Below are 22,964 nucleotides of genomic sequence, written 5' to 3'. Positions count from 1 at the left end.
GGAAGACCTAATTTCCAGTGGTCGATTGAGACCAATCCATTACTTTGACTTACTTCTGCCCCCCTTGAGGTCAATCCATTACTTTGACTTACTTCTGCCCCCCTTGAGACCAATCCATTACTTTGACTTACTTCTGCCCCCCTTGAGGTCAATCCATTACTTTGACTTACTTCTGCCCCCCTTGAGGTCAATCTGTTACTTTGACTTACTTCTGCCCCCCTTGAGGTCAATCTGTTACTTTGACTTACTTCTGCCCCCCTTGAGGTCAATCCATTACTTTGACTTACTTCTGCCCCCCTTGAGGTCAATCCATTACTTTGACTTACTTCTGCCCCCTTGAGACCAATCCATTACTTTGACTTACTTCTGCCCCCCTTGAGGTCAATCTGTTACTTTGACTTACTTCTGCCCCCCTTGAGGTCAATCCATTACTTTGACTTACTTCTGCCCCCCTTGAGACCAATCCATTACTTTGACTTACTTCTGCCCCCCTTGAGACCAATCCATTACTTTGACTTACTTCTGCCCCCCTTGAGACCAATCCATTACTTTGACTTACTTCTGCCCCCCTTGAGGTCAATCCATTACTTTGACTTACTTCTGCCCCCCTTGAGGTCAATCTGTTACTTTGACTTACTTCTGCCCCCCTTGAGACCAATCCATTACTTTGACTTACTTCTGCCCCCCTTGAGACCAATCCATTACTTTGACTTACTTCTGCCCCCCTTGAGGTCAATCTGTTACTTTGACTTACTTCTGCCCCCCTTGAGGTCAATCCATTACTTTGACTTACTTCTGCCCCCCTTGAGACCAATCCATTACTTTGACTTACTTCTGCCCCCCTTGAGGTCAATCCATTACTTTGACTTACTTCTGCCCCCCTTGAGGTCAATCTGTTACTTTGACTTACTTCTGCCCCCCTTGAGACCAATCCATTACTTTGACTTACTTCTGCCCCCCTTGAGACCAATCCATTACTTTGACTTACTTCTGCCCCCCTTGAGGTCAATCCATTACTTTGACTTACTTCTGCCCCCCTTGAGGTCAATCCATTACTTTGACTTACTTCTGCCCCCCTTGAGACCAATCCATTACTTTGACTTACTTCTGCCCCCCTTGAGGTCAATCCATTACTTTGACTTACTTCTGCCCCCCTTGAGGTCAATCCATTACTTTGACTTACTTCTGCCCCCCTTGAGGTCAATCTGTTACTTTGACTTACTTCTGCCCCCCTTGAGACCAATCCATTACTTTGACTTACTTCTGCCCCCTTGAGACCAATCCATTACTTTGACTTACTTCTGCCCCCCTTGAGGTCAATCTGTTACTTTGACTTACTTCTGCCCCCCTTGAGGTCAATCTGTTACTTTGACTTACTTCTGCCCCCCTTGAGGTCAATCTGTTACTTTGACTTACTTCTGCCCCCCTTGAGACCAATCCATTACTTTGACTTACTTCTGCCCCCCTTGAGGTCAATCTGTTACTTTGACTTACTTCTGCCCCCCTTGAGACCAATCCATTACTTTGACTTACTTCTGCCCCCCTTGAGGTCAATCTGTTACTTTGACTTACTTCTGCCCCCCTTGAGGTCAATCTGTTACTTTGACTTACTTCTGCCCCCCTTGAGGTCAATCTGTTACTTTGACTTACTTCTGCCCCCCTTGAGGTCAATCCATTACTTTGACTTACTTCTGCCCCCCTTGAGGTCAATCTGTTACTTTGACTTACTTCTGCCCCCCTTGAGGTCAATCTGTTACTTTGACTTACTTCTGCCCCCCTTGAGGTCAATCCATTACTTTGACTTACTTCTGCCCCCCTTGAGACCAATCCATTACTTTGACTTACTTCTGCCCCCCTTGAGGTCAATCTGTTACTTTGACTTACTTCTGCCCCCCTTGAGGTCAATCTGTTACTTTGACTTACTTCTCTCCCCCGGGGGCATCTGTATAGGCTAGGATAGAGAATCCCCCCCAAAATCATTGCACCTATGGAGCAGATACTGTATATATAATTACAATATTATTATTGTAATCTGGCTAAATACAGATTACAATAATAAGAAATAAGTTAAAAAAAATGTTTTTATCATTTGGAGCTGTTGTCTTTCTGTGTATTGATTGTGAAACTTGGCACATTGTCCATATTTATCTACTTTTTATATATTTTTATTTTATTTTTTATTTTTTTCAGAATACAAAAACAAACAAACTCAGACACAGGAAAATAAAATAAAGAAAAAGCATACATCATCGACATTCCAATATTACAACATGGTGCCACCAGCCGCATAAGGTGCTTATGTGCTTGTAAGAGATATTGTGCCTGGGATCCCACGCCAGGGGTCCATGATGAGTCACCCGTCACCTCTAACCTCGTCAAGGTAGGCCAGAAACCCGTCCCAGATGGTTGAAAATCTCCTAAGTGAGTTGGTCCTCAGGAACCTGAGTCTCTCCATCCGTATCACTGAGACCATGTCCATCAGCCACAGCTGAAAAGAAGGTGGAGAGATGGGACTTCCATTCCTTCAGAATGAGTTTCTTGACAAGTTCCGCCTTCAGCTGAAGGGTTATTTTGTAGGCCTTAGAGCAGGGGTTCCCAACCTTTTTTGTGCCAAGGACCGGTAGATACATGGAAAAAAAAGTCGCGGACCGGTTGTCAATTTTAATGGTTTTAGTTACATATATATTTACTCACCAGGTAAATAACAGCCTTTTATGTTGTACTGTATATAGCCTATACAGTATTTATGTTTTTGTTTTAGCTATAAACATAAATAAACGTCAACTTGAAACTATGTTTCAACTACCACACACAGCCTATAATATTATAGCCTATGTTTATAAAAAATAAAGAAATTGGACCGGCTCGTGGCCCGGTAACAAATGTGTTGCGGCCCGGTACCGGTCCGCGGCCTGGTGGTTGGGGACCACTGCCTTAGAGTACCAATCAAATATTTTGGCCCAGAATCTGGATAGTGAAGGCCAAAACCAAAAAGCATGGGACAGTGTTCCCTCTGACACCTGACACCGAGGGGAAAATCTTATGCAACCTATGCTTAATAATGCTAATAATGAAGATGATGAGCGACTTAGCTGGTGTCTGCTGTTAATTGAGCAGAGTTGGACTACAGACAGACTCCTGTCCCATATAATCAGATAAATCAACACCAAATTCCTCCTCTAATCCTCTCAGTGGGGGCCCTGACCCAACCGTCAAACAGACACACACATCTAGAGATAAGATGCCTGGAGTGAGGGGGCCTCAACAAAACATTTAAAAAAAACATGTTTATTTGGAAGAACTTCAAAGTCATGAATCTTGGATCGAACATAATCTCTAATTTGCAGGTATCTGTAAAATTGTGTTTGGGGCAACTCAAATTTCCTCTTCAGAAGATCAAAGGATGCAAAGTGACCATCAATGTACAGGTCTCTGATGGAGACCAGTAGAAAAGAGTGAATTGGTGTATACAACGAAACATCTGGTATACTCAAAAAGCTCCTAACCTGGCTTAGAATTCTGAGAAAACCCACATTCTTTAAAGTCCTAGGCTTCTCTAGCTTAGAAAATAATATGGCTGGCAGGGAAGAGTTGGCAATACAACTGGCCTCCATTTTTAGCCATAGGGTGGCACCCAGATGCCAGGAGTTTACTTTTTCTATTTCTAACTAATAATAATAAACTTTGTTTGTTTGCATAGCCAGCGCCTTTCAAAATCCAAGTTACACTGTGCTTTACAAAATAAAATAAAATCAAATCACTAAGTCTCCAGTGTTGAAAGAGTCTCTCAGGACATAAGCAGGGTGTGGAATGAGGGGCTGAGTTGCATGTACAGTACGTGAATGCACTTGTGTTTTTTTTACTGTACTATTTGTATTTGTATGTTGCAGCTTTTATGTCGAAGACAAATTTCCATAGGGACAAATAAAGTCATCTTGAATCTTATCCATATGAAGTAATACGGACTCGACAGGCCAAACCAGAGACACTTTAATACTCGTGGAACTTTGACACCTCACAATGTGATGAATAAGGACCCTGCAAGCTGCAAGTTTAGCCGATGATGACAGTGACTGTCTGACTGACTAATGTATTCAAGTATAAGTGTAATAATTGCATGTTTAGAGCAGATGTCTCGACCCATTTGAGATGTCCATCATTGCTATTGTGTCCAACTGTCACACATTTTTAAGACTATATGACAAAATAATTGGATTGAATAATGGTGAATTAAGCCTCTGTCAGCAAGACGGTTAAGCAGTGGATACTCAGTAATGTGAACCAATGTGTCGGCTTGATGCTGCCTTCATTGAGGAAAATAAACGCCAGAGGCCCTAAAGATTTACAAGCGAGTTGGTCATTATAGCCCAAGACAGGACTGTGTATCAACCCTCTGTTTACTCTCAACACAGCAAGGCGCACGCTTCCTAAATCTTCCCTCAATACCACCTTAAATAAACAGGCCTATTGAGTTGCAACATGTTTAAAACGTCCGCTTGAACAATGAGCGGTAATTGCTCCAGAAAGGGCATACTGTAATTGCTGTTCTGGTAAGAGATTCCCACTGGCAAGCACTTTCTGATTGGGCGCGGTGGCGTTTGTTTTGATAGGTGTGCTTGAATGAGTCGGATGGGCTGTCCGTCAGTGGGACAACAGAGCCAGCGGCAATCATGGAGTTGGCCTCAGCCGCCAAACGCAGCAACATCCTCCTCTATGGCATCCAGCTTCATCAGTCAAAGGTGAGTGCTTCGTCTTCTCCACCCACTCTCCTCTCCTCTCCTCTCCACCCACTCTCCTCTCCTCTCCTCTCCTCTCCTCTCCTCTCCTCTCCTCTCCTCTCCTCTCCTCTCCTCTGCATTGTATTGCTGAAGGGGGCTCAGACTCAGCGTTCCCCTGGAATGCACACTTGAGAAAAGCCAAACCAAACAGAATGGTAAATGTCTTTTAAGTCTCTCGTTCCAATGTCTTGTCATGCTTTTGGACTTCAGGCGAGGTTGCTGTCTTTTATCACCCTCCCCGATGTATTCATATGTGAGTGCACACGCATGCACGTGTGCCAGCTAGTGAGATGTGGGTGGAGCCAGCTAGTGTGATGTGGGTGGAGCCAGCTAGTGTGATGTGGGTGGAGCCAGCTAGTGTGATGTGGGTGGAGCCAGCTAGTGTGATGTGGGTGGCAGGAGATCAACTTTTAAACTTCTGCCATACAGATGCAGCCACCTTGAATTGCTGGCAGATCCTTGACAGATCCCTGGCAGATCCCATCCAGATCCATGGCAGATTCAACAAAGATAATGAGGAAACTTAATATACTTAAACTGAATTTAACATAACTTAAACCAATTCAACCTGATAAACCATATAGATGTCCTTCGTTTTTCAAAATACATGTCCCTTATGGTGTAACAAAGTTCAGTTCTTTGGTTTGGCAGCCGGCTAGGAGCGGTAATTCAAGGTGGCTGCCACTGGTATGTGTCGTCAAGTATTGTGTGAATTGAATGCAGGAGGGATGAATGGGATCTAGAGGTGCTTTAGGTCTGAAATGGCGTGGCCGTTTCCGCCGCGCGCTGCCTCAGCTCAGCTTTGCATCAGGAGAATCTTCTGCGGGGGTGTTTGAGCTCGGCCCACCAAGTGCTCACTGCACTCATCAGGGTGGATGCGGTTGACCTGAAATCCATAACCGCCTGCTCGGTAATTACAGGATTAGTCAAGATGGAAGAATTCATCTTGCACAATGAAAGATGTCAGCATTTGTGCTACCAAGGCAGTCAAGTCAAATCAGCAGTTTTTGCGCCAGACGTGCGCAGCGAACCGAAAACAAACTTTGAATATTCATTGTAGCCTTGGCCTAAGTATGACATCCTTCATGATTTATGCTCACGGAGGACTGCGAGAGTGTGACAAATGAGGCTTCTTGGCAGCCTTGTCACTTCACAAATCACTGGTAAAAGCATCTCTGCCCCGGGGCGACGGGAGGTTTTGGGCAGGTTGATCGTGCGCTCTCCTGCCAGCGTTGGCGTGGAAGAGAACGTCGACGACGAGCCCCGAAGACGGAGGCCCGGTCTCAGCCGCGGTCAGCCAGTCGGGACCCTTGACGTCAGTGATGTCATCTTAATTAAAACGAGGTGCTTGGTATTCCCGACGGTGAGGCATGCGATACAGCGGCCGGTTCACATATGAGTTTGATGATGTTGCACACAGCACGCTTTTCTTCTGAACTATGGAGACTAATGCTGTTAATTAGTCATCTTGCTCCAACAGTTCTGAGAGTTCTGAGCAGAAAGGAGGAAGGGAGTGGACACAGATCATATGCCTTTCGCCGTGATAAAATGCTTATCGTTATGAGATAGTGGAACGGCAGAACACAGCCTTGCATAAATCACTCTTAGGTTAGGTTTGTGTTATAATGAGGATAATTCTTCCCAGATGGCCTTATTCATACTTGTCGAGACAGTTGCCAACACTTCCTTTGTCAGCCACGACGGCAACATACGTATATATGAATATTACTCGCACACTTTCAGTTCATTATGATTTCTTTGGTTTTATAAACAGAAAAAAAGAAAGAAACAAAAGCAGACAATAGGCAATATATGCATGTATACAAAAAAGAAATAGTTTCAGCCAATCACTCTGATTGGAGAAAGACAAATTCCAATTGTGCTGATGGCTAGCTGTATTCTATCAAAAATGAAAGTGTTTACAATACTAAACCATGGGGATAATTAGGATTTCTTTCTTGCTTTCTATTGTTTTTGCCCTTAATTATCAAAATGAAATCAAACATTTCAGACGGTACACTTGCATACCTGCCAACATTCGTCTGTGAAAAAGGAGATTTTTCTGCAGCATGCTGGTATGGTTGATACCAATGGTGCCCTCGGTCTTCTAGTTTCATATTAATGATACCAGAAACTTCACTCTGGCGATACAACTAAGCCCACTACAGCTATTTTATTTGCATCTCTATGAAATCAGGAGATTATCATGAGAAAGTACCAATCAGCAACCTGGCAGGAGAAAGGGCTAAAAATAAGTAGACGCAGGTATTCATATTGATTTGGCAGCCGCTGTAAGAAAGCCAAAATACCTGAGATGCATTCTCTAATGTGGTTATGTGTACAGCCTGATGCAGCTCGCTACAAGGCACAGCTGGGGTTTTTTTTTCATGAAATGCAGCATTTCTTTGAACATTTCTTTCCTGAAGATGTTCTTTCTTCCAAGCTAATCACTAGAAGGTAGACTGACATGCTGTGGTTGCAGCGTGACAAGCGAGACTCTGGATTACATTTTCTGTTCCTTGCAAAGAAAACAGAACTTTTCCTGTTTTGATGTCTCAAAATATCTCCTGGAAGGGATGGGAAGCCAACACACACTCGAAACATGTTAGCTAGGTCGCTGACCACTGTTTTCTAGGAGTTAAAGGGAAATGCCACCGAATTTCACTATTCACGTGTTTTTCCTATGGCATTCCACAGTTAGCCATCACTGCTTGAAAAAGTGTGTGTGTGTGTGTGTGTGTGTGTGTGTGTGTGTGTGTGTGTGTGTGTGTGTGTGTGTGTGTGTGTGTGTGTGTGTGTGTGTGTGTGTGTGTGTGTGTGTGTGTGTTGTGTTTTTGTGTGCACGCGCAAATGAAAAAAGAAGATGGTAATTTTATTAGGTTTATTTTCAGGATTAAAAATAAAATGAATATATTTTTTTATATTAAAGTGCAAACATCCATTCTGTAGGCTACGGAGCGACTGCATTCTCCACATCTTGATGATATCTTAAAACATGATCATCTGGTTTCTGGCTGTGAGAGAGTTTATAAAGTTGTCAAACATTGACCTCGGTCACAGAAATAATATGACTTGAATTCTTGAATGGTATTCCAATTTAAGGTTACTTATTCCAATTTAAATTACTTATTCCAATTTAAGGTTACTTAACAGCACAAATATTTTTCTGCTCTGTGAAGATCAGCAATCAAGAATTCATAAGCTGCTTAAAAATGTATTGTTGGTTACCAGCCAAACAGAGCAAATTGTCCGTTTTTGTACTGTGTTCTGTGTTAACTTCCCACCCTGACTTTGTCCCCCGCCAGTAGTCAAGAGTGATTTTTGTTGTAAAAACACTGTCATTTGATAAGGGATCAGCAGCCAAACTCTGTATAAATACAGTGTCGGGTATCTAAAGTGGAACATCTTTTTCTGTTGTGCCATTCTGATATTTTATTTATCCTTTACAGAATCAGAATCAGAATCACTTTTATTGCCACAGTATGCAAGTTACATACGAGGGATTTGTCTTAGTATCTGTATGCAGCGTAGCGGTCAGATCAATATCACAACGTTGCAATGTGCAATCAAATCGAGTAAATATATATACAATATGTACATGAGTGGAGGAGTGTTCCGTGGATAATAAATATGAATTTACGTTGAATTTACATGAGATTTACAGACTGAGTTAATAGGCATTAAATAGGCAGTGGATTTACATTAATTTACAGTCGGAGTTAAACAGGCATTAAATTAGATATGAGTTACAGTTTTATGGGGGGGGGGGGTCAGCTGAGTTCAGGAGGAGGTAGTGGGTTTGCGGGGGGGTAGGGGTGTTGTTGGTGAGGTCCTTGGTGGAAGGGGTTTCCGGGCCTTGTTGGTGAGGCTGATGGCGGTTAGGAAGAAGCTGGTCTTGTGGCGAGTGGTTCTGGTCTTGGCAGAGCTCAGTCTCTTGCCGTGGAGGATTGTCTTAAAGAGTTTGTGGCCAGGGTGGACGTGGGAGGGGTCGACCATGATCTTGGGAGACCGCTTCAGTGTCTTGGCTGCATGCAGGTCCTGGAGGGATGGCAGGTTGCATCCAATTATCTTCTCAGCACAGCGGATGATGCGCTGAAGTCTATTAATGTCTTTGAGAGTGGCAGCAGCATACCAAATGGTGATGGAGGAGGTGAGGTTGGACTCAACGATGGAGGTGTAGAAGTGCACCATCGTGGCCTTTGGCACTTTGAATTTCTTCAGATGCCATACAAAGTTCATCCTGTGCTGTGCCTTCTTGGTGAGAGCTCAGATGTTCAGCTCCCATTTTAGGTCATTGCTGATGATGGTCCCCAGGAAGTGGAAGGTCTCCACAGTGTTGACTGGGGAGTCACCAAGGGTGATGGGGGAAGGTGGGGCTTTGTTCCTCCTATATTCCACAATCATTTTCATTTTTTTTTTTAGCATTTAACGCCAGGTTGTTTTGACTGCACCAAGTCACCAGATGGTCAACTTCCTGTCTGTATTCAGACTCATCTCCATCTGTGATGAGCCCTATGAGGGTGGTAGGGTGTCATTCAGGAGCTTGACGGACTGGTGACAGGAGGTCCAGCTGTTGGTGTACAGACCGAAGAAGTAGGGAGAGAGGGGTTTGAAAGCTCAATGCTGCTCATAAATGCCTCTTTTTATCCGAATTCTGTGCTGGTGACATTATTGTTATATACCCAGTATACCCTGTCTGTTCTGTCTGTTCTGCTCTCTCTCCTCCTCCCCCCTCCCTTCCCCTGCTTTCTTCCTACCTTTCTCTCTCTCCTCCACCTCCATTTCCCTGCTCTCTCCTCCCCCACTTTCTCTCCCCCTTTCTCCCCTTCCCTATTCTCCCCTTCCCTCTGTCTCTCTAAGGGTGCTTTCCCACTGGGCGCCCCGGTACCCCTTCCCGAGCACACTTGTCCCCAAATTGACCCCAGGTCTGGTACATTCGATGAGTGTGGACATTGCGTTCCGTGACCGGGCGCGGGACGGGGAACCGTGACAGGATCGCTTTGGCGTGGCCGGGAACGGAACACTTGCAAATGTGAACGCCAACCGTTCCGAACCACATAGACAACACACGGGCAAGGATACACTCCAGGCGTAGTTGATGGCGCAACTGTGAAAGCTGGCCAACAATCGTTCACAGTGAGAAAGCACCCTAACATAAGATTGTTCAAACAAACAGCCCTCTGAGACATGCTTGTGAATTAGATCAACTTGACTTGACTTGACTTGACAAACTCCCTAGCAACCAGGGCTGTAGTGGTGGCTAAACGCATGTAAACGGCGTTTAGGTACCTTTTTCAATGCTCTGCAGCGTTTAGCCTCTTCCATGGCACCGTAACCCCGGCGTTACGTTTCTGATTTTTTGCTGTTCATCTGTCATTTATGTGATTAATTAGGTAGTTAATTCTGAACAATGCTGTTCATGCTACATACCAAATTAACCGGCTGAATCTTGCGCATCGAACCATGTCTTCCGTTTTCAGATCAGATCAACACAGCAGAAGTTATAGCTGTCTTTGTACAAAGACAAAGACAACATTTCAGATTATTTGGCTTTTTCAAATGGCTTTTTATAATGGCTTTTTGGAAATCCGCCTAGGTATCTCCCTACAAAAACCACTGCCAAATACCGTACTCATGTTTTGGTATTTTTTCATCTTCTTTGAGTTGGGATGTGGTAAGGCCTGTGGCTATGTCCCCATTGGGTTTCTAGCAGTGCCCAATTCAGCCTGCCTATTTTTGACGCCTATGCGGAAATTGCATTCTTTCAAATGGCCAGTGGGGGTCGCAGCTTGTGTAGCACTCCCGGGAACATCCATTCAACTATATGGGAAACGATCCAACTTCTCTCTCGGTCTATGTCTTAAATAAACACTTTCCAAATTAGTTTATGGTCTGAAAAAACAATTTCAAGTCTTTTTCATGCTCTAACGCGCTCCATTTTCCAAATTATAGCCCCATTTCGAGGAAAATTTACGACAAACATCGGATAATAAGAACAGTAATACTTTCGACCGGTAGAGGCAGCAATGTGCCGCAAGGCATCAGGTAGCAAGTAATAGTTGAGCAAATTATCAGAAAATAGCGTTACTTTATGATATTTTAATAATAACTATATAGATACCATACATCTAACGTCCATAACATGGCGGACCATTTAACGTTATTTATACCGTTAGATAAAGCCTTAAGCCTTCTCTGTATTCAGACCATTCAGACCATTGGATTCAGCACAGAAACCGGAGTACGTTATAAGGTTTTAAATAGAGTCACGTTATAAACAACTAACCAACGCTGGGGGTCCGTATGGAAACAGTGTTACTCGAAATGGTTAAAAGTTAAATCAATTTGGTCATTCAGTGCCGTTTTACTGCAATGTAAAGTAAGTAGCGTTAGCCGCTACATTAGCCAAAGTAGCTGACTACCCATAATGCATTACGGCGATAAGGTAGACAGGGCAAATTCGGAAACTCCCCCGGCAGCCACTAGGGGCAGCCGCCCCCTCCCCTCGTGTAGCATAATTCATTCAACCAATCAAACGAAATCAAACAATATCCGGAAGTGAGCTTCATTTTGCTGTGTCAAAGTCAATGAGCTATGTTGGTCCATTATATATAGGTCAATGGTTTCTAGCCATAAATACAACAACCTGACCAGGAGCTCCGGGAACCGTAGCCTACTACTTGTGGTGCGCTCCGCGGGAAAGGTACACGGCCCCGGTCATGTTGGTGCCTTTCTCGAGCTGTGCTTGCCTGCCCAGACAGCGCTCCCCTCCAGCAACTTGATGGTGCCATTGTGCCAGCGATGCGCAATGTGCATTTGGAGCTTGGAGCATGGTGAGCTGAACGTAGGTTGGTTAAAAATGTCTTTTACTAGCTCTGAGTTTTTTTTAGCTGTTTTTAGCTTGTCTTTTATCTTGTCTTTTATCTACTGTAAAGCACCTTGAGATTTGTTTTACATTTTAAAGTGTGTTATATAAATTAAAGCCATTATTATTATTATTATTAAAAATGTGTGTCAGGAGTGGGGAAAATCATATAGGCCTATACCGTTTTACAACTGAAGAGTGAATCACTGGTGTAAGAGACATGATTGATTTCCCTCTGATCAAGTAAAGTTTGTAACATTAGGTGCGACTTGAATAGTCCAGGTGCTACTGTATAAAACCAATACGACCATGTTTTATTATTCGCGAAACGCCAGAGGGCGAACTACGGCATGCAGGTGATTTTCTTCTTCACGCAATTAAGACAACGTGACAATTTCTGACGCAGAAGAAGCAGAATGGACATTCGTCAGTTTTTCACAAATAACCCGAAAAAATGAAGAAAAGAGGTTGCTGCAAATGGTAAATTGCTTGTTAAATGAGTTAGTCAGATTATGCCTGACAATGTTGTCGAGTAGCAATGATTGAAGCTTGATGTGCTGAGCTCAATCAAGCGTTATTAATTTGCACTGCTCTGGCTAACATTAGGCATTGATTAACGGAATGCTATAATGCTAACTGTTACTTTGAACATCCATTTACAATGATTCTGGCTGGATATTAACTATTGTAAATTTGTCACAATGAATGCACTTTGTGTACAATGTGTAAATACATTTTATATTGATTGTTTAGGCCTAATTATTTATAAAGTCACAACACATTAGAGATGTGTATAATTCTTCATAGATTTAGCCTCTTCATTTTGCTCTCAAATGCACCAGGTTGATGAATTTTACTTTAAAATGTACAAGATTTTCTTCCGGGGGAGAATCCCCCCGGACTCCCCTTGATGGTCCAAGGCCCATCCCATAGCCAGCTACTTTTCCTATCTGGCTCGCTACTCAGAAATGTGGGGAACCCCCCGATATACCTTATAGGGCTATATGATTCAGATTAAGTTATTCTACTCTCATATTTTGTCTTGTATATCGGTCACGCCGGTGCCGCGTGAGAGAGCTGCCTCAAAAGTATAGTTTACCCACTTTTTTTTAACCACTACAGCACTGCTAGCAACCACCTGGAAACACCCCAGCAACTACTTACTGCCTAGATGTCCTACAGTAGCTACACATTGCTGATTGGGCTGTATTTATACTGGATCAAAGAGCAGGGTCAAGGGCCGGGTGCATTGCAAGGGGGGCGGGGCGTACGAGAGTAGTAATTGGATGTTGATAGTTCTGATAACTTTTCATGCTTATTTCTAGTTCTGAGAATTTGCATACTTCACCTATGGCCCATTTCCACCGCTGGTATCAACGCGGCCCCGCCCAGCTCGTCTCGCTTTTTTGTCTCATTCCACCGATCAAAAACGTGGACAGCCCGGGTTGAGTCGGGGTTGAGTCGTGCTGCTTTTGGTCCCTGCTCTGTTGAGGTTCTAGCGCTGTGAACCCGGGTTCATACGGTGACGTGAAAACATTGTAGACGACTGATTGGTCAGGCAGAATCGTGTTTACTCTGTCTAATGACTGTCAATGCAATGCTGCATACCAGTTTAGTGGGGCTTACCTTCTCTTCTGTTATGTTATTTCCATCAGTCTTTTGTGTTGCTGCCTTCGGCTCTGGTGAAATAAAATTGATCTCCTTACTCAGCTTTAACATGGTGGTGGGTTTCAATTGTTTTGAGAGAGAAAAAGTCAGCTGCTCAGGAAGCCCTTGTAGTTGAGTGCAGCGTCGGCTCTGCTAGGCCGCAGGCGGGGCTTTGGTGAAGCCGCGGTCTTGCCTGGTGAGAGGCCGCCGGGGTAGAGGCTTCACTCTGTAGCGCAACCCCCATCCCTCGCGCAGCGCATGCATGTGAGTTTGACTAACAACAAAGTAGGGATGGGCATCGAATTTCGAATTTTCGAATAATCGTTGTTATTATCAAGGTCGACTTTTATTATTGAAATTCGAAATTCGAAAAAAAAAAAAAAAAAAAAATTTTTTTAGTGAAATGTTGCATTGTCTCCCCTGATTCTAAGTATAGTCAAATCGCTTGGTTTGAGCAAGTAAAACAATTTTTATAAGCATTTTAAGCAAGGTTTATGGAAAAATGAATGGCGGATGAAATCCCATGAAGAGGGAGAGGGGGTGACTTTGGCACCCCTTTGGCACTCAGACCTGAGCCTACTAAATATTTAATGAACCACTCATGATTGTCAAAACTGTTTTTTATTTTCGAAAATGTCAATGTCATGTAACATGTTCTTTACTTCAGTGGTGCAATGCTTGTTTGAGCTAAAAATCCACAGCAGAAGCTTTTTATATTAATTAATAAAGCCGTAGACTTAGAATCAGGGGAGACAATGCAACATTTCACTCACACAAAAAAAAAAAAAAAAACATTTTTAATTTTTTTTACATTTTTATTTTTATTTTCGAATTTCGAATTAAATTCGAATTTGGCCAGCGAATTTCGAATAGTGTTTTTGCTAGAAATGCCCATCCCTACAACAAAGTGATATCATATATATAACATATTATTAATAATTAATAATTTATACACTAGAACTATAAATTATATTTATTATGTAAGGTATGAATGTATTTGTATATATATATATATATATTTGTATATATGTGTGTATGAACATATATGGTTTATTGAGAATATAAATAGTATAAAAGTGGAAGTCAACTGATTAAGAATGTGAACTGTGGACTGGGGGTAGGACTAAATAAGTACAGTGTACTTCATCCTACTCCTTTTCGGACCTAGTTGCTGTCACGTATTCTGATTATTATTGTTTATTTTTTTATTTAATTTTTCGTTTTCTTTTCTTCTTTTTTTTTCACTTATAAATATATATATTTTGTAACATTGATACCACTTGTGTATATTACTATTTCTTTTTTGAAAGTCCGAAATAAAGCTTTCATTCATTCATTCATTCATTCATTCATTCATTCATTCATATCCATTCTCCTGGCCGATTGTCACATTTGCCCATGTACACTGTAGGTCATTTAGAGGCACCAGTTCATAAACCAGTTTCATAAACAGTTTAAAAGTTCAGTGTAAAAAGTTTGGCTATAGGCGGAGGACATATATGCGATCGCTATGACGACCAGTTGTGGGCGGGGGCAGATCAGCAGCGGTGGAAACAAAACATCCATCGGGTCGAAACAAATAGAGCCGAGTGGTGACGAGCTGTGCAGGGCTGTAAAATGTGGTGGAAATGAGCCACTAGACCAGCGGTTCCCAAACTGAACTGACTCACAACCCTGAGGACAAATGACATCATCAGTGGCCGGCAGCCAGCTGCCTGGCAATTTTTGCCAGGCAGCCAGATGGCGCATGATGTCATCAGTGATGTCATCAGTAACACACATGCTGCCTGGCATAGTGAATTTGCATTTGTTTATATCATTAACAGAGCATGTGAACTTGGGCATACTAACTGCACTGATATTATGGTGCACTGGTTCTTTTTAAGTGTGAACAGACCATCCATATAGCTGCTGGTTTGTTGGTGCACAGTGTGCATGTCCAGTAGGAATTAAATGGGTTGCATCACGATATGAGGCTGTGAAGGAGCTGTGATTGTTTGTGTGATTATTAAGCAGTGCAGCCACTTCTATAAACGACTTTGTGTGTAGTCAGTCACCTGTGTGTACTCAGTCGCCTGTGTGTTACTCCCAAGATTTGGGTCTGGATCGAGGCAAGGTGTCTGTGTGAAGTGATGTCACTCAACTGGAAGTGATGTCACCCAATTGCTCGACTGTGATGTCATCAGTGATGTCACTCTAGCAATTGTCTTCTTCTTAGTTAAAATTGGTTAAATGGTGTCTGTCTGTGGCAGTGGCGGTGTCCGTCACGATTTATGACAGAAATGATGTCAGTCAACTGTTGTTATGCAATTGCTCAACTGTGATGTCACTCAGGCAGATGTGATGTCATCAGTGATGTCACAAACAATTGCGGGCGACAATTGTTCATGGCGAGAATTCCGGAGATTTGCGGCTGGATTTGGGGCTGGTGTGAAATGCTGTCACTCAACTGGAAGTGATGTCACGCAATTGCTCGACTGTGATGTCATCAGGCAGTGATGTCACTCGAGCAGTTCTTCTTCTTAGTTAAAATTGGTTAAGGATGTCTGTCTGTGGCGGTGGCGGTGTCCATCACGATTTATGACAGAAATGCAATTAGCATTAGTAATTGCATTAGCGCATTATCACTGCTGTTAGGCAAACAGTGCAGCAGTGATAATGCAACCGCATGCTGTAGGTTGCTAAAGCTCTGTCTGAACATTGTGACTACTTTAATAATCTGCTTCTTTCAGCCATTTTCACCTCTCCTTAACTCCTTAGCTCCTGAATGTCCTCCTCTCTACTCTTAAGAGTTTTCCACCTTAGAAGCTTTTATATCTAAAGAGCTAATAGTCAATAGCTTTTATCTTTACAGGGATGTAGTCTTACTTTTAAGGAGAAATTCTTCGAAAACGTCATCACTCTTTGTCCTAGTGGTGATGAAATTCTAAGAAAACTAGGAAGCTCTGTGGATACGGTGCAGTTCTCTGGCAGTGTTTTCCCCTACTGATCACTACAAGAGACATGTTCCCCCAAGAGTCTGTGATTACATCTGACAGCTAAAACAAAATCATCACAATGTTTACCTATCCTCCCCATTCACTTTTGTCAGACAGACCGTACAAGGTGGGGGTGTATTCACAGAGAAAGGTTTGTTGTTATCAACTGACTGACTGAAATGGAGCTTTGATATAATCTTCAAGTACTGCAACGACTACTACTACTACTAAGATAATAAGCCAGTTGTAAAACAAATAAAAAAAAACACGATTTCACAATTTCAGACGGACAAGCCCGTCTTTATTGTCACACGAACACTTCAACACATGCATGCGGCCACAACACACTCATGCTGACGGTGGCCGGTGAAATATGTCCTCTGCATTTGACCCATCCAGGCTTGTCCTTTCCTCCAGGGGGCAGGCCAGGAGCAGTGGTCGCTTTTTCTTTCCAGCGCCCGGGGACCAACTTCAGATGTTGTCGTCACTGGTCGGATGACGATCTTCTGCATGTTTTTAGTGGGTGGTTATGTACGGAGGAACCCCCTGGGGGGTACGGGGAGAACATGCAAACTCCACACAGAAAGGCCCTTTCGACGAGATAGCCCACCTGGGCAGTAGGCACTGAAGATATGGGGGGGTCACAACTCCAGCGCCCACAGCGTCCCAGGCGAGAATCGAACTCAGGACCTTCTAGCTCTGAGGCGACAGCGCTACCGACTGCGCCACCGTACCCCTATTTGCAACCATTGGAGAGAAGCTGAACTATAGTAGACCTTATTCGATTGACGTCACTCACGTACGGGCACGCCCACCGCCGCCATGTTCTCGACATAGCGCTGCAGCTCTTAAGTGACAACCTATGTGAGAGCAGCGTTTATAGGAAGCTAGCCGCCGTTAGCGTTACCTGTATCATTCCAATTGTGTTCGGATGGTGACCTGCGTTAGGCATGGCTGTAGTAATGACAACAATAAAGTCCCCGTGGTTTGTTTCTATCTCTACCGTCCACAGACGTGAAGGGAGCGAGATGGAGGACACATCAGCAGCACAGGAGATGTGTGGATAGTTGGGAAGAGACAGGTGAAACTTTCTGACAGCTCCTCACAGCAAAGTCTGTTCACCTCGTTTTCTCTTTTGTTTATTATTACAGGCATTAACGGCAGCATACAAACAACAACTCTGGGGTTTTTATTGCTGTCATCACTATCGCTATTTTGTAATGGAACGGAAACGACAATAAGGCCGTTACTATAGTTGTCAGCTGCAGGATGGTATGTCAACAATAATGGCGCTGTCCGGGGTTAGCGAATAAGGTCTATAGGCGTAATATGTATGTTTGAATTTGGTCTTAACCTGACAATAACCTGGCGTCAGTGAGGCTTTAACACAAGTTTAACACGGACCATTGTTACTGGATTTGTCTAGTAACAGATTGGTTTGACTTTGTACCAGTGTATTTTCAGGACTCTGACTCAACTTGGACTTGAGGACTGATGATTTGGATTTGGACTTGAATATTCATGCATTCGGACTCAGAAGTTGGAGACGAGGACATGGACTTGTTAATTGATAAAGACTGTTTTTTTGGTCGGTTTTTTGTAATAGGCCCGAATAATTTGGCATAAGATATTGATAGCTATACTGTATTAATACCGTGACATTATTCAATTTCATGCAAGGGCAGGCATGTGTGCTCCACCTACATGTGGATTCACACACTCATGTTCAGTAACTCTGGGCTCGGACTTGGACTTGAGATAGGGTGACTTGACTACAACACTGCTTTGTACATACTATGTGCATACTTACAATACAATACCAAGTCCATGTATATGAGGTAATTGGATGTTAGCTGCTGAGGAGCAGCATCCCTCCCGTTCCTCCCTGAATGATTTCATTCTCTGCTCTTACGCGACTGTGCAACAGAGAGGCGGGACAGAGAGGAAGGCACCATGTGTTCCTTTCCTCTATTATGTATCACACAGGAATTATTGGACACACCCAGACCGTTGGAAGAGTATGGCTGTTTAAATTTAATTTTAAACTTTTGACAGGCTAAAACGCATGAGCACGGGAAATTGTATCGCCCCAGTGAAGTTAGGAAAATGATCCACCTCACTGACCTTTAGCAATGTATTTTTGGATCAAAAGTTGATATTCTGCAATGAGCCCTGACTGCGGTTTTCACGTTCTTCACCATAACAGCCAGCAGCTGAGGCGCAGTGCATCTAGCCCAGTGTTTGTGTGTCTAGCATTTGCTGTGAGAAACATGGAGTCACAGACGATGAACAGCAGCAGCTTTTGGAGAAACGACGTGATCAAAGCACAGACACGTTTGCCCGATTCTGTTCGATTCCCACTCTGAAGCCGCCTACAGCGCAACCGTCAGTCAGGTGCTATCAGAGGTGGATGAAGCACCTGAAAGCACATGATGTAAAAGTACAGATATCTTACCAGAAAATGACTTCACCTTAGAATATTAGACTACTTGAGTAAAAGTCTTAAAGGGATAGTTCGGTTTGTTTGAAGTGGGGTCCTATCAGCTAGTTCGATACACTAACTTAATTAGGTACAGTGTTCAGGAGTGAGTGCGCATTGTGGAACGAGACCGCGCACTCAGCGCAGCAGCCAAACCAGCCTTTTCTCTGTAAGTACGGGGGGTCAACAACTAAAACGTAATTTAGCCACCTAAAACACCTAAAACAACGCCCACCTAAACAAATCGATATCTGTGTACATGCACGCTCTATTTTGACAATTTTCAGCGCTTTACTTTTCCGCAAAACAGCAGTTTCATTCGGCACTGCTTTTTCTCCCAACCGTACAACTACCGTATTCCTCCGCTAAAAGCCAGCACAGAGCACAGAGCCGCAGTTTACAAAACAGGAAGGCTTAGAAGAGAGATAAAACACTGACTTACTTTAGAGACAACAAGTCACCTGGCCTCTCTGGTCTGGGTCGTTTTCCACAATTTATCCTGGGAATGGTGAATAAGGTCTGCAGCCAGGGCACCCAGGCATTTAGACAGCAGGCGCATCTCTCTGCCTCTTCACTCTCTGCAAAAGTTCCTCTTCTGTATTCTCTCTGGTTCATAATTGTATCCTCTTGTCACCAAGGTGAATGGCATATCATCCTCGCTATCAAAATCACTCATATTTTTGTCCGTGTATTCTATTTGTTGTGTCTTCAAACCGGGAGAAATAAAATAGCCTACCCCCAAATAACTGCGGAGTAATCCAGTGCTGCGGCTCTGACCTGGCTTTTAGCGGAGGAATACGGCAGTTGTACGGTTGGGAGAAAAAGCAGTGCCGAATGAAACTGCTGTTTTGCGGAAAAGTAAAGCGCTGAAAATTGTCAAAATAGAGCGTGCATGTACACGGATATCGATTTGTTTAGGTGGGCGTTGTTTTAGGTGGCTAAATTACAGTTATAGTTATAGTTGTTGACCCCCAGTACTGAGAGAGAAAAGGCTGGTTTGGCTGCTGCTCTGGGTGCCGGATCTCGTTAGACGCTGCGCCCCGCTTCCAGACCACTGTACCTAATTAAGTTAGTGTATCTGACTAGCTGATAGGACCCCACTTCAAACAAACCGAACTATCCCTTTAAAGTATCTGATATTTACTACTAGTATCAAAAGTAATTTTTTGATATTAAATGTTACGTATTGAAAGTAAAAGTAGAAGTACATTCTGTTAATAAAAAAAGCAAGGAGTCATCGTCAATTCTACTCGTGTTGCATTCTATAAAACGGAGTTTTATTTTATTTTTTATTTTTGCCAGATTTTTCTCCCTTTTACTTCTTAATCGTAGGCTACTTGGCCAATTCCCTCTGCTGTCCCAGTTACTCCACACCCTCTGCCAATCCGGGGAGAGCTGTAGACTAGCACATGCTTCCTCTGATACATGTGCAGTCGCCAGCCCACTTATTTTCACGTAGTGCGTGGGACGATCACGTCCCCCCCAGTTCCTCTACACTACCTGGAAACTAAACTAAACTCTTGAGTGTTATAGGGGTTAGCAAAGTTATGGTGCATTACCGCCACCAAATGGAATGATGGAGTGTGGATTGTGATGAACGTAACTTGCAAGCTAGGAGCATTGATTCGCCAAACCTGTTTGCTTGCAGGCGACAAAACTTCTTCCGATTTTATTTTGTAGTTACGTGTAACAAAGATGCTAATATGGGAAATGTAATGGGAGTAAAGCTATACAAACTATACATTTTATTTAGATAATGTAGCGGAGTAAAATTGAAAGTTGACAGAAATATAATACTCAAGTAAAGTACAGATACACTCCCAAAAAAGACTTAAGTACTGTAACAAAGTATTATTAATTCGCCACATTACACCACTGCAAACGACATGTGATCAAAGCACTTGTGCGGACTCTTGTGTTGTGCTCCCACTCTGAAGACACCTACAGAGGAGGTGCCGTGATGTTAAAGCCTCCGTCCCATCTACAGAAGCTGGCTGAAGCTCGGTGGCTGGAGTGTGCATACACCCGTACCTCAGTAAGCCGATAGGATGTTGTGAAAACGGTGACGTTGAACCCTATCAGTGGCTGCCGCGGCGATAGGAAGTGTCACCGGATCCCCCCCCCTCGCGCAGGGTCCTGGCGACCCTGTCAGCCGCTGAAAAGGGAGTTGTCACGGTGATATATGGGTGTTGTAATCCCTGCAGTGAGAGCCCTGATGTTTACCCAACCCCGTGTTTCCTCCTCCTCAAAGAGCCCAGACCAGGAATCCTAAACCTGAGAAGAGATTAGCCGGGCCGGGGGAAGAAGAAAAGAGACTAGAGAGAAAGGAGAAGATGGAGAAAGGAGAGGGCTCTCTATAGGTCTATTCTCCTCTACCTGTTTAGATCTAGGTCCGAAAAGCAGACGGGTGGAACCCGACACGGCCCCGCCAAGCTCTTGCTGTGACACCCATGGAGATGCACCCTCGCCGGGGTCAAGGGAGATCAGGCCTGGCTGCCGTCTCTGTGGTTTCAGCACACTCCCGACTTTTCGCAGGCTAAATCCAACAATTATCTTCTCCTGGATAAGTGACTGGGGGGGGGGGGGTGTTGGTGGGTTCTTGGCTGGTAAGTTCGTCTTCTTTACCGTCCAATTTGGCAAATAACCAAACAAGTCATTTGGAGGGCCTCTTCTGTTTGAAGTAGGGATGTTCATCAATTATCGAAAATCGATAATCGATCGTTAAGGATTGGAATCGATCCTGTGGCATTTGGATCGATTTTTTAATTATTAAAAAAAAAAAAAAAAAAAAAAAAAAAAAAAAAAATTGTGGACTAGGTTTGGGTGGAATTCGTTCCTCCTCGCCCCACTCCATTGCACAGCCGACTAACGTGAGGTTGAGCTTCATATAGTCTCGTTTTCTGGCTGGGCACGGGCCTTTGTGCCAACAAAACTGTTTTAAACATGGGAAATTCACACCGGCATGCGCCGGGGACAGCAGTGTTGGAGAGGAGACACATTGAAATAAAGAGTTCATTGAGGAGAACACGTTGTCTTTCGTATTTTCTGCCATAGGCATTCATTTTGTAAAAAAAAAAAAAAAAAAAAAAAAAAAAAAAATATTGAAAATATTGAAAATTTTCTAAGTATTAATAAAATCGATGATCGATAATTGATCGTTAATTTTCACCGATTATCGATTTTGGAAATTTTTCAAAATGAACATCCCTAGTTTGAAGAACTTAATTGGCTGGTATAAAAAAAAAACGGAAAGCTGGCGGTGAATTTGGGTATTTGGGCCAATAATGTGAAAGTTTCCTGCCCCGATGGAAAGTCTTGAAAGTGATTGATAGTTTAGAAAGTCATAAACAATCAGGTCTCACTGGACACTTCCATAACCTAAATCTGGTCCTCTAGTTCAGTGGTCCTCTAGGTTCAGTGGTCCCCAACCACCGGGCCGCGAGCCGGCCCCAATTTGTTTTTTTTTGTTTTTATAATAAACATAGGCTATAATATTATAGGCTGTGTGTGGTAGTTGAAACATAGTTTCAAGTTGACGTTTATTTATGTTTGTAGTTGAAACAAAAACATAAATACTGTATAGGCTACATACACACAAAAGGCTGTTATTTACCCTTTGTTGCCACCTGGTGAGTAAATATATGTAACTAAAACCATTCAAATTGACAACCGGTCCGCAACCGGTCCGCTTGGCACAAAAAAGGTTGGGAACCCCTGCTCTAGTTAATGTCCTCAAAGTGAATGACACACCCCTCCTGGAGTACAGTACATCTGTCAGGAGACTCCTGCAGCTTATCCGTTCCTCTACCTGTTTAGCTTCAAGAGGGCAGACAGGTGAACCCGTACACGGCCCAGTGAAGCTGTGACACCCAGGGTCAAGGGAGATCAGGCATGACTGCTGTCTCTGTGGTTTCAGCACATCCCTGACTTTTCTCAGGCTAAATCCAACGATTCTCCTCTCCTGGATAAGTGACTGGTCCTATTGTCTGCGATTCTGTGAGTCTAAGGCGCTTTAATGTGCTTTTGAGTATCTCTTATCATTCCAAGTCCTAGAAATGAGGCGTTATCTCCATTGCAAGAAAGCGAACAGTTCTTTGGATTAAAAATGCATGCGTTCACCTCTCTGCTGAAATTGTATCCCTTTTGTTTAGGCCAATTGACAGTTGTAGCGAACGTTTAAGCAGGGAAAGAAAAAGCCCCTCATGATATCGGGGTGC

The 22,964-nt window shown here is 43.4% G+C and overlaps 1 protein-coding gene across 1 annotated transcript in view; it reads left to right on the top strand.

Moving 5' to 3' along the window:
• crppa (CDP-L-ribitol pyrophosphorylase A) overlaps positions 1–22,964 on the top strand; it is a 94,593-nt gene that overhangs the window by 58,682 nt on the left and 12,947 nt on the right. Inside the window, exon 9 of the mRNA XM_083642127.1 lies at positions 4,611–4,739. Within this exon, the coding sequence (XP_083498253.1) occupies positions 4,611–4,739 (129 nt within the window). The remainder of the gene's footprint in view (positions 1–4,610; positions 4,740–22,964) is intronic.

The sequence above is a fragment of the Poromitra crassiceps genome, assembly GCF_964638095.1.
Source record: "Poromitra crassiceps genome assembly, chromosome: 1".
Classification (NCBI taxonomy): domain Eukaryota; kingdom Metazoa; phylum Chordata; class Actinopteri; order Beryciformes; family Melamphaidae; genus Poromitra; species Poromitra crassiceps.
This window is presented reverse-complemented; position numbering and strand designations above follow the sequence as displayed.